Source organism: Lontra canadensis, unplaced genomic scaffold (genome assembly GCF_010015895.1).
Source record: "Lontra canadensis isolate GAN:19392208 unplaced genomic scaffold, GSC_riverotter_1.0 scaffold7, whole genome shotgun sequence".
NCBI lineage: Eukaryota > Metazoa > Chordata > Mammalia > Carnivora > Mustelidae > Lontra > Lontra canadensis.
This window is the reverse complement of record NW_022631001.1, coordinates 36,334,448-36,346,544: the sequence shown is the minus strand read 5'-3', so window position 1 is coordinate 36,346,544 and position 12,097 is coordinate 36,334,448. Positions and strand designations below refer to the sequence as shown.

General features: G+C 36.8%; 1 protein-coding gene across 2 annotated transcripts; it reads left to right on the top strand.

The window, feature by feature from the left end:
* Positions 1–9,115: 9,115 nt before the first annotated feature.
* On the top strand, positions 9,116–11,880 carry PTH (parathyroid hormone). 2 transcript variants are annotated; one of them, XM_032853700.1, is made up of 3 exons: positions 9,116–9,198; positions 11,401–11,499; positions 11,619–11,880. In XM_032853700.1, the coding sequence occupies exons 1-3, from the start codon at positions 9,116–9,118 to the stop codon at positions 11,878–11,880; spliced, it is 444 nt and encodes a 147-aa protein (XP_032709591.1). The 2 variants fall into 2 exon arrangements, with proteins under 2 accessions (XP_032709591.1, XP_032709592.1); XM_032853701.1 differs by lacking the exon at positions 9,116–9,198 and having other exon boundaries at positions 11,365–11,499.
* Positions 11,881–12,097: the final 217 nt, after the last annotated feature.

Here is a 12,097-nt window from a genome sequence, read left to right as displayed (position 1 = left end):
TTCCACTCCAGTGGACCAAGTATTATCGCAAATCATATTTTTCTGTCTCCCCAACTAGAGCATATATTCCTCAAGGTCAGGGTCTGTGACTGACCTTCTCTATAATCTCATACCTTCCAACACAGGACCTCAACCTTAACAGATATGTTTTGGGTTGAATTTCCTGCTTTCATTCTTTTTTTTTAAAAGTTTTTATTTAAATTCCAATTAGTTGACATACAGTGTAATACTAATTTCAGGCGTACAATTTGGTGAGTCAACATTTCCATACACTACTCAGTGCTCATTGCGACAAATGCCTTCTTGTTCCCTGTCCCCTATTTCACCCGTTCCCCTACCCCACTTTCATTCTTTGGACCTTTATTCTCTGCAGTTTGACATTGAGGAAAAAGCCATGGATGTAAGAGACACAGATGTAAACTCTGGCTATGTCCCCTCACTAGTTGAGTAAACTTGAACCAGTAATTTCATAGGTCTAAGCTTCACTTTAAGACCGGAACAATATTTACTTCAAAGATACTGTGAGAACCAAATAAGACAATGTGTAGTCTAAAGTGCTGTGGAAAGTGACAATAGATTAAAAAAAAAAATTTTGCTGAATTTTGCTGCATTAAGTCACCTCTCTAATTCTCAATTCATGAGCTTTTTCTTTTCCTGACAGTTACACTCATTTATTTATCTTGCCTGCTATATCTCCTTGAATTTTTTTAAATTGATGAACTTGATTTTTTAGAAGAGTTTCAGATTTACAGAGAATTTAAGCAGCTAGCACAGAGTTCCACTATACCATGCTCCCCCCCGACACACACATGGTTTCCCCTGCTATTAACATGTTATATTAGTATGGTAATTTGTTGTAATTAATAAGCCAACATCAATACATTTCAATTAACTAAAGACCATAGTCCATTATTTCCTTAGTTTTTACCTAAAGTCTTTTTTCTTTTTTCTTTTTTTATTTAATTTCTTTTCAGTGTAACAGAATTCATTGTTTATGCTTTTTTTCTGATCTAGGATCCCACCCAGGACACCACATTACATTTAGTCATCATGTCTCCTTAGACTCCTCTTGGCTGTGACAGTTTCTCAGACTTTCCTTGTTCCAATGACTTGACAGTTTTGAGGAGTACTGGTCAGGTATATTGTAGGTTACCCCTCAGTTAGAATTTGCCTCATGTTTCCTCATGATTAGACTGGGGATATGGGTTTTGGGGAGCAAAATTACAGAGGTAGATGCCATTTTCATCACATAATATTAAGGGTATATTCTATCAACATGACTTACACTGTTGATGTTGACCTTGATCATAGGTAATGTTCTTCAGGTTTCTTCTATAAAGCTACTCTTTCTCCCCCTTTCTATAGTGTATTCCTTGGAAGGAGTCACTCCACACTTAAGGGGTGGGGAGTTCTGTTCCCTCTCCCAATATTTTTTAAAGCAAATACTTTGATGCGTGGGTTGATTCTATAAGATAGAGATGTTACTGATGTTACTTACTGTTACTGACAGCATTGCCCAGAGCCCCTTTTAAGAAAAGTTGCCTCTATCTACAGTCCCTGCTAAATGGACAGCCAGCCCCAGGACCATGATTGGGATAGACATGACCACCTAACCTCCAGTACTTATTCTGTTCAAACTAAATGATTAAATTATTTTTTGATTCTGTTGGCATTCGGTATTATTTAATTCTCTTACATTTAAAAACCCATTGACTCTGTTTAACAAAAAGAATCCTCAGTTTATTTGATGCGTTGAAATTATACTTTCTGAAGAAAAGTTTCCCCCAATTCTTGACTTTTTAAATACTCATTGAGTGAAGCCTACTTATTTATTTTTCATGGTTGTCAATATTTCTTTAACAGTAAGTTTATGCAAATTAAAAAAAGAAAGAGCAAACAGTGTTATTGAAGTTCTCCATTGCTAAAAAGGGCTTATTGAATATATTAAAGAGTTGATGAGAATTAGACCCCTTTAAGTACCTGTTTTTAAAAGGAACAACATTGTTTATGAGTGGGAAAAGAAATTCCCACTCAAAGTGGACAGACAAGTGGACAATGATTATGGCACTCATCAGAGCTATTTTTCAAATGGATTACTCTCTTAAAGATTTTGATTGCTTTACATGGATATTCCCAAATACTCATCCAGAGGGGGGACAAGGGAAATCAGTATGTGTAGTGATGAGGAAGGGAATCACAATTGATGACAATGTGTTGTGTTTTGTTTTGTTTTGTTTTGGTCAGTGGTCAATAGGTTTAAAGTCACTGATCAAGAGATGAAATGTAATCCTGAAGAGTGGAAAAACAGTTCCTGCCAGGACAGATGGATGGCATTGTAGGTATGGTATGTTTCAACAAATCAAACTGAAGAGGAGTTCTCAGAATTGTTGAGTTTATTTCAGTAGATATTCAGGATACCAGCTCATATGATAATATTTAGCATGTTTTCTCATTACTGTATGTTCAATGCAGAAAAGAACAAAATAATTTGGATATAGAGGCCGTGTTGCAATGTAATTGGAGCATAAACTCTAAGAAACTTTATATAAGAATTCTGCAAAACAGGAAACAGTGAGAACAAGTCAATATTCAGGGAAATATGATTAAAGAGGTATGTACTTTAAATAGTTATAATTTTTTTTGGATAAACAAAAATAATTTTTAGCATAAGAATGTCCCATACACTATTTGCTTTTATCTCAGTGTACATATGCACAGGTAATTAGAAATAATTCATATCTAACTGGGTGTCCTGTGGCATTTTTCAAATTCTTTTTTTTTAATTGTGCAGAGAACATTTGAGAAGAGATCTATCCTCTTAATAAAACTTTCTGTGGTACAATATGTTATTATTGACTTGTGTCTTGTGTTTCTATTTGCTGAATCCGGTGACCCTAGTAATGTCAGGATCTGAACTCAGGTCTTGTGACTCTACATCTACTGTTCTTTCACCTGTGATCTTCCCTAGGTGATTTCACAAACTAACCAACCACATGAGTACATTTGGAATTAAGTTTCATAGTGAATTTTTAAATACTTTATTGATGCCCTAGACATCTGGAGAATTTCCCTGCAGGAAAAATACAGAATCTCATTTTCTTGCCTCTCTTTGCACCCATTAGAGCATTCTTCTGGACAGTTGTTGAGTTAAGCAATACTGAAGATTCTCTTCATTGTTGAAAGATGAAGTCAACAGCATTCTAGGTGTAGCCTTTAGAGCAGCTATGTGGTGTTTGAAATGCCCTGCATTCGGTTTAGAAAGGACACAGAAATCTCCAAACTGGAAATACATCACTTTAACAGGATTCACCAAAACAATGTTATTATTGTTAATTATGGTTTTAGTCAAGACGATGTATGCAATTGACAAAGTGCACGGATATACATCATTCTATTTGATCCTCACAATAACTCTATGGGGATAACTTTTATTTATTTTTGTGTGGAAATTAAAGTTGTACTATAAAATAAAACTTATCCTGGATTGCGCAACTAGTAAGGGCCAGAGCTTTAATCTTTGCCTTCATCTTCCATATTCAAGTCCTGAGTTTTGCTACTGCATGGTGCTGCTCGGTGTATGTGAGAAGAACGTACCTTCTGAGGCCACCTGTCAGTTTGTTAGGAGTCCACTCTCCAATCACATTCAGCACATTTTATGACCAGTAATGTAAATATATGATTAGTCTTAAACGAATCTTAAACTAAAAACGTTAGTTTAAATTTTACAATTCCTTGTGAAATTAGCAAATTTAGAGTGGATTTTATGAACACCCTTGCTACTGAGGCCTACTGACTCAGAATTCTTTGCACTTTCAGAGGCTGGAAGATCTTAGAGGCAGAGGGCATATTGGGCCCAGCTGCTCAATATTCTCCACGTTTATTACTGGGGACTCCCGGAGTGAGATAGACCCTCAGGGCAGGGAACACTTTCCCTTCAGACTTAGTTTCAACATGCATTTTTTGGAATGCCAATTCTATGCAAACCCCTTTCACAGATGATAGCTCATAGCTGAAAGCTCATAACTCCAAGGAGGGAAGGCAATATTCTACTCTGAGATCTGGAAATGGGATCTGAAAAGTTAAGATACTGTAAACTAAGGGGAAAAATAACAACAACAACAACAAAACAAAAAACGGGCCTAAATGTGAGACCTGAAACCATAAAACTAAAATAAAACATAGGCAGTGTCTTAGCAACATATTTCTGAATATGCCACCTCGGGCAAGGGAAGCAAAAATAGCAATAAACTATTGGAACTATATGAAAATAAAAAACTTTTGCATAGTGAAGGAAACCATCAACAAAACAAAAAGGCAACCTACTGAATGGGAGAAAATATTTGTGAATGATATATCTGATAAGAAGTAAATATTCAGGGGCGCCTGGGTGGCTCAGTGATTTAAGCTGCTGCCTTCGGCTCGGGTCGTGATCTCGGAGTCCTGGGATCGAGCCCCGCATGGGGCTCTCTGCTCAGCAGGGAGCCTGCTTCCTCCTCTCTCTCTGCCTGCCTCTCTGCCTGCTTGTGATCTCTCTGTCAAATAAATAAATAAAATCTTTTTAAAAAAAAAAAGAAGTAAATATTCAAAATATTTAATGAACTTATACAGCTGAACACCAAAACCCCCCAAATAATCCAATTAAAAATGGGCAGAGGACTTGAATAGACATTTTTCCAAAGAAGACATCCAGATGGCCAAGAGACACATAAAAAGATGCTCAACATCACTCGACATTATGCAAATCAAAACCACAATGAGATATCACCTCCCACCAGTCAGAATGGCTAAAATAAAAACAAAATAATACAAGTGTTGGTGAGGGTGTGGCGAAAAGGGAACCCTCTTACACTATTGGTGGGAATGTAAATTGGTGCAACCATTGTGGAAAACTTTTGAGAAGTTCCTCAAAAAATTAAAAATAGAATTACCATACGATCCAGTAATTCTGCTGCTGGGTTTTTAAAGAAATGAAGACACTAATTCAAAAAGATACTTGCACCTCTATGTGTACTGCAGCATTATTTACAATAGCCATGATATGGAAGCAACCTAATTGTCCATTGATAGTTGGAGAAAGAAGATGTGGTACACACACACACACACACACACACACACACACGTGCATATACACAATGGAATACTACTCGGCCATAAAAGAGAATGATAACTTGCTATTTAGGACAGAATGAATATACCTAGAGGATATTATATACAAGTGAAATAAGTCAAGAAAGACAAATACCATATGATTTCAATTATGTATGGAATCTAATAAACAGGACAAATGAATAAACAAACAAATTGACTCATAAATACAGAGAACGAACTGGTAGTTGTTGGGGGGGAATGGGTAAAATAGGTGAAATTGGATTAAGTAATACAAACTTCTGGGGTGCCTGAGTGGAGCAGTCAGTCAGTTAAGCATCCCGCTCTTGGTTTCGGCTCAGGTCACCATCTCAGGGTCGTGAGATCGAGCCAGTGTCGGACTCAGTGCTCAGTGTGGAGTCAACTTGAGCTTCTCTCTCTCCCTCTGCCCCTCCCACCTGCACTTGGACTCTCTTTCTCTCAATAAATATTTAAAAAAAATATGAACTTCTAATTCTAAAATAAACAGGTCATGGAGATGAAAAGTAAAGCATAGAGAATATATTCAGTAATATTCTAATAATGGTGTATGGTGACAGATAGTGACTATACTTATCATGGTTAACATGGCATAATGAATAGACCTGTCAAATCACTATTTAGGGCACCTGAAACTAATATAACACTGTATGTCCACTTCTATAGTAAAACAATTTTAAAAAAGAGCTCAGTAGTTCAACATCCCTGCAGGAATTTAAAGCAAAAGAGTAAGTCAACTGTATAGACACCATCTATAGACACCTAGGATCAGGAGAACTATAGCTGGATTTCCTGGCCTTGGAAATTTCTTATTGATGCCGAGTCCCCAAAGCCATACTAATTCCTATTGCACAAACAGAAGTAAAAAGTATCACTCTAAAATTAAACCTCCCGGGGCTCCTGGGTGGCTGAGTTGGGTTAAGTCTCTCTGTCTTCTCTCAGGTCATGATCTCAGGGTCCAGGGATCGAGCCCCAGATCAGGTTCTCTGCTCAGTAGGGAGTCTGCTTTCCCCGCCCCCTACTTGCCTCTCTGCCTACTTGTGTTCTCTCTCACTCTCTGTCAAATAAATAAAAATAAAATCTTTTAAAAAAAATAAAATATTTTTAAAAATATAAAATTAAATTAAACCTCCCATAATGTAAGAGGAAACACACGGTCCTTTTATCTTTCCCAAATGTGAAGAATATAGTAGGTGGTCTGATCCTGGTTTCAGAGAGAAGAGAGCACTAAGAAAGGGCTGAGCTTTTCAAAGCAAAGAGCTGTGCTCAGCTTTTCTGTCAATGTGACATCAGCCTCCTGGGCCCACATAGCCCCTAGCCCTCTTATTTCTTAAATAATGTCCTTCCATCTAATGACTGCAGTCCCAGACCCTGATGGTTCAGATAAACAATGTGTCAAGTCTTGGCTGCGGTATCTCTTCTTGGTGGGAAGGTCAGAAAGTCCTTTAAAAAATCCGAGAGACACAGAAATATGAACAGGCATGAATTTAGAAAGGACTACAAGATAAAACTCGTCATCACAAACACAAATGCCTTCCGCAGCTTATACCTAAGGACCTTCTGTCGGGTTTCCCTCAATCCCCCTCTTCTTCTACTAGCGAATATTCAGTCTTTGTTGTCTCCGTGCCTCTGTGCGTGCTGTTCCCTCTGTTCTTTTTCACCTCTGGTGGAAAACTCAGTCACCCTGGGGAACATTTCAGCTTCTGTAAATTAGCTTCCAACAACTCTGGAAATTCAGTGACTTCCTCATCTATGCTTGTATAAGCCCTTATTCATGCCTCTATTATAATACCTATCGCACCATATTGTAATCATGTGTTAAACTTGAGAGCAGAGATCATGTCTCAATCATCTAGTGCTTAACGTAGTTTTTAGCTGATAGTAGATACGCAATGCATTTTGTCAACGAGTGAACACTGTTTAAATTGTTTGCTTTATTATTTTTTTTAGTTGTTTGCTTTATGTGTCTGAAAAACGAGTTCAATACTGTGGTTGTCTTTAATAGACAAATTTATTCTTATTTACTTGCAGTAGGAGGAACACAGTAAAAGTACTAATTGCATTACTCCTGGAAGGCTGTCTATTATGTCAAACTTACCCAAAGAAGTGGGAAAAATTTACAAATTAAAATATTAAACGTGGCATTCTAATAACAATGAAGATGGGGTTATAAAATCATTTGCATTTTCAAGTCTCCCTCCTCTCAACAGTACATAACCAAAAAGTGGTACACAAACATCACATGTAGACTTGGCATCAGAAGAGATCTTCAAAAAGACCAAAATCATGGATTTCTTACAGTCAAAAGGGATCTCTTGGTTGCCTATTCATCCCTCTGCTATGTATATACTGACAAATGCTCATGTAGCTTCTACTTGAACAATTGCGGTGTGGGGGAACTCACTACTTAAGAAGGTATTTGGTTCCCTTTTTTTTTTTTTTTCAAGTAGGCTGCATAGCCAGCGTGGAGTTCAATGCAGGGCTTGAACTCATGACCCTGACATCAAGACCTGAGCTGAGATCAGGGGTTAAGATGCTTAACCTACTGAGCCACCTAGGTGCCCCTTGATTCCTTATTTTAAAATTAAAATGTCCAAGTTCACCTCAAATCTGCCTTCTTGTAATCTTTAACCATTGAATTCAGTCCTTCCTTCCTTAAACCACAGTGAATATTCCTTCCTTGTGATCGCGCCATCAAAAATTAAAAGCAGCTATCTATGGTCACCCCAAGTCTTTTCCAGACTTTTCCAGTTTCATTCAACTGCTTCTCATATTTCAGGTCTTCTGACTTTTCAGCAACCTGGTTCATATCCTCTAGTCACGTTGCAGTTTGCCTGTAGCACTTCTAAAATGGAGTCTGGACATACATTCCAGGTGAGGTTTGTCCAGCGAAGAGGATTAATACATATTGCTCATTCTAGACTCCGTACAGTTACTGTACCAACTTGGACAGGCTTGTGCCTGATGTAGAGTCAAACCTTGGCAATGGTTAACAGGAAAGGGAGTAACCTGCAGCCTGGATAGGACCAGAGCTAAGAAAACATATCTAATGCTGGGACATTAGTCGGAAAGCAAGCCGCCTAAGTGAACCCTGGATACACCAAGGGCATTCAAGGGGTTTTGAACTGATAGTTGGGGACCCGGCTGTAGCAATATTTGAAGTCAGACAGGTGGCATTACTATGCCTCCATTAGATTTTGGAGCAGGTCCATAATCAACAACAGGGAAACCTGAGAGTCAAGTCCCAAACCCTGGGCAAAGAGGCTGCAAAAGGCTAGGCTAATTAAAGACTAGAATGCAAAGAAGAGCTACATTTCTAGGGGGAAACTGAGATAGCAAGAATCAAAATGGCTCTAAAGTCATAAAGACCTTTGTTGAATTCCATCTTCTCCACTTTCCAATCCTTAGTTTCCTCATGTGAAAGTTGGGTTAATAACAGTATTTACTTTAAAGGATGGCTATGAAGACTTCATGGGATGATATATATGAAGTCTGGCAGATAGTGCTTAGCAAGTGTTTTCCTTGCAAATTAAAATGCATAAGTGAAATTTAAGTTAAATGAATTTTAAAGTAATTTCATGTTTAAAGCTTTAAAATTAATTACATACCAAGCATTTTCTAAAAAAATTTTTTAACACTTCCTTTAAGAAAATCACTATGTCTATTTTTATTTTGAAAGATGACCAGAAATAATATGGATTGCTTGAAAATGGCTTATAAACTAAGAATAACATAATGCAATTCTTTATAATCCTCACAATAATTATAACAATAGTGTGGTTATAACCAATACACTTATTTCCAGATTTTACTTTCAAACAATAACTTTACTATAAATCTTTGAAATCAGTCTTTCTTAGAATGCAAATTCATTAATCCAGTCAGAATTATAATTCAATATTTGTTAGAAATCTTTGCATAAACCCTTTTTTCAGGCCCATGTTGTTTTCTTTGTAATATCCAATTATTTAATATTTAAGAGCACCGCCCAATGGAGGTGTGTGTGTGTGACTTTGAACCTATAGTTACAATCCAGAGAATTGGCAGTGACATCATCTGTGACAAGAAAAAAAGCTTCTCTTGGTGAGTGGAAGACCTATATATAAAAGTCACACCTGAGGGTCTACAGTCCAATTCATCAGCTTTCACAAGCTGACAACTTCAAGAAAGCATCAGCTGTCAATACACCTGAAAGATCTTGTCACAAGACATAGTGTGGTGAGTAATCTTTAGTTTCTCTTTTCAATTTCATTTGAGATTTTTTTGAGATTTTTTTCATAACTGAGCACTTATATAATATGTACTATTTTCTATAAAAATGCTCTTTGTCCAAGGGAAATTATTAAGGGACAGTTTGAATTCTTTTAATGTGTAATGCCACATTACAAAATAAATGTATTCTGCTAAAATGCTCTTAAGTCATTCAAGTCTTTCAAGATGCCTTGCTTTTTCTAAATTCATCTGAAATTACACAAAAAATAATTAAAATTTGGCATGATATGCTCTAATGATATCTCACTGAAATTTTGAAATAAAATAGCCTAGTGAGGAGTGAGTAATTCTGATTTAAATAACCAATATAAATGCATTGTTGTGTTAAAATTCATTTTACCTGCAGAATATCCTTATCTAGACTGTTTTATGACTCATAGAAATCTCAAATCTGTGCATTGTAGTTGGAGAAATTCAGTTTTACTGGTAGATAATGTCTTTACATAAAATCTTTCCAAATTTGCTATTCTGAAAGACTATACATGAATTTTAAGGGTGTTTTATAACTGTTCCTTTGCTTTTTCATGGCATTCTTATACGAAGCTCTTCCCTCTGTTAAGAACAAGGAAGGCAAGGAGAGATGTCTTAAGTCACTAGGTGAATGTGACAAAGTAGGGCTAGATACGAATGCTCCTATCCTCTAGCTACAGTGCCTCTTCCTAGCATAAGCCACTGAAGAATCTTCATTTGTTGCTCCATCAGGAGCTTTATATTGCAGAATGAAAATAAATGTAGTAGATTATAATGTTTCTTATGCGACTTCCCTTTAAAATACAAGTACACAGCCATCCTGTGTATGTTAACATGGAGAACATTTTCTTAACAAGCGTTAAGAAAAAGCACTTCTGTAATAATAGGCTTTGCAATTACTGAAATGCAGATTAAGGTAAGACTATTCTATTTAGAGATGAAAAGCTTTATGAGCAAAAGAGGAAAGTGCTAACAATTAAACTCTAACAAGATTGCTAATAAAATGAGCTGAAAAAGAGGGATGCTAGAGTGCCTCAGTTGGTTAAGCAGCTGCCTTCAGCTCAGGTCAGGATCCCAGGGTCCTGGAATCCAGTCCCGCATGGGACTCCCTGCTCGGTGGGGAGCGTGCTTCTTCCTCTCCCTCTGCCACTCCTCTGCTTGTGCTCTCTCTCTCTCTCTGATAAATAAATAAATAAAATCTAAAAAAAAAAAGCTGAAAAAGATAGACAGCATTCCATATGGAGCCAAGGTTCTAAATCCGTAAACAAGTAATTAATTAGATGATTTTAAAATACACCCACACCTTTTTAATGACAGAAGTATACATTAATTCATTAAAAATCTCAAAATCAGAGCCTATTAAGTTGGTATTTATGGTTATTATTGCAGTGCCTGAAATGAAGTTGACTTATGAAAAAAGAAATTTGCTAAGTAAATAAACAATGTTAGCAATGTATCTGGTCAAGAGAATTAGCCGTTTTTCAGGGTGCCTGGTCGGCTCAGTCCGTTAAGCACCTGCATTTAGCTTCCAAGGTCCTGGGACCAAGCCCTGGTTGGGCTCCCTGCCCAGGGGGGAGTTTGCTTCTCGCTCTCCCTCTGCCCCTGCCCCCACTTGTACTCTCTATCAAATTAATAAATAAAGTCTTTAAAAAGAGAGAGAGCAAGAGCATTTTCAAGTAAATTATAAGCACTTAATCATAACCAACATAAAATGTACGAGGAAATTCTAAAAAGGAAGACTTCATTCCTCATGTGGCTTAAAATTCATATATTAAAACTTGCACAAAACTCTCAAAAAGATACTTAAGAAAGTAAAACTCATCTAATTTCTAAGTCAAATTATGTGTATATATAATATATACTAATGTATCTGTAAAATAAAAGAGGCCGATTCTAAAAAGTCTTTCGTGAAAACCAATTCAATTAGTTGTTGTAACACTCTGCACAGTTGTATGGTTGTAATGATAACTAACTATAAATTTAATTGTACAGTTTGACGTTAAAAATATTTTTAAATACTTCCATTTCCCTTTTCCTTTTAGTGAAGATGATGTCTACAAAAGACATGGTTAAAGTCATGATTGTCATGTTTGCAATTTGTTTTCTTGCAAAATCGGATGGGAAACTTGTTAAGTAAGTATTGTAATCTCTTCTGCATGGTGAGGGCATGGGAATTGGATTTCTGAGGTTGGCTTTATGATCAGGAAGGGGAGAGCTAATGGTGTGGTCCTCCCTGTTTCTGTTCCCTCCAGGAAGAGATCTGTGAGTGAGATACAGTTCATGCATAACCTGGGCAAACACCTGAGCTCCATGGAAAGGGTGGAATGGCTGCGGAAGAAGCTGCAGGATGTGCACAACTTTGTTGCCCTTGGAGCTCCAATAGTGCACAGAGATACTGGGTCCCAGAGACCCCGGAAAAAGGAAGACAACGTCCTGGTTGAGAACCATCAAAAAAGTCTTGGAGAAGCAGACAAAGCTGATGTGGATGTATTAACTAAAGCTAAATCCCAGTAACTACGGATATACCACAGCACTGCTGTAAACAGCATAGGGCAACAATATTACATGCTGCTAACATTTTCAAGCTCTTAAGCTTAATAAACATCAAAATTTACATCTAATCCATTGCTAGCCATGATGGCTAAAATTTAATTGATTATTTTGATTCTACTTTAATTCATTTAAAAGCTTTTTTAATTATTCTATTTCTATTGTTTATTCTTTTTAAAGT

Excerpts from the sequence above, each read along its gene's own strand:
- PTH (XM_032853700.1), top strand. The coding sequence starts at position 9,116 with ATGGAGGTGTGTGTGTGTGACTTTGAACCTATAGTTACAATCCAGAGA. Across the intron at positions 9,199-11,400 it reads ATCTGTGACAAGAAAAAAAG|CCTTTTAGTGAAGATGATGT; the intron begins CTTCTCTTGGTG and ends CATTTCCCTTTT. Across the intron at positions 11,500-11,618 it reads TCGGATGGGAAACTTGTTAA|GAAGAGATCTGTGAGTGAGA; the intron begins GTAAGTATTGTA and ends TGTTCCCTCCAG.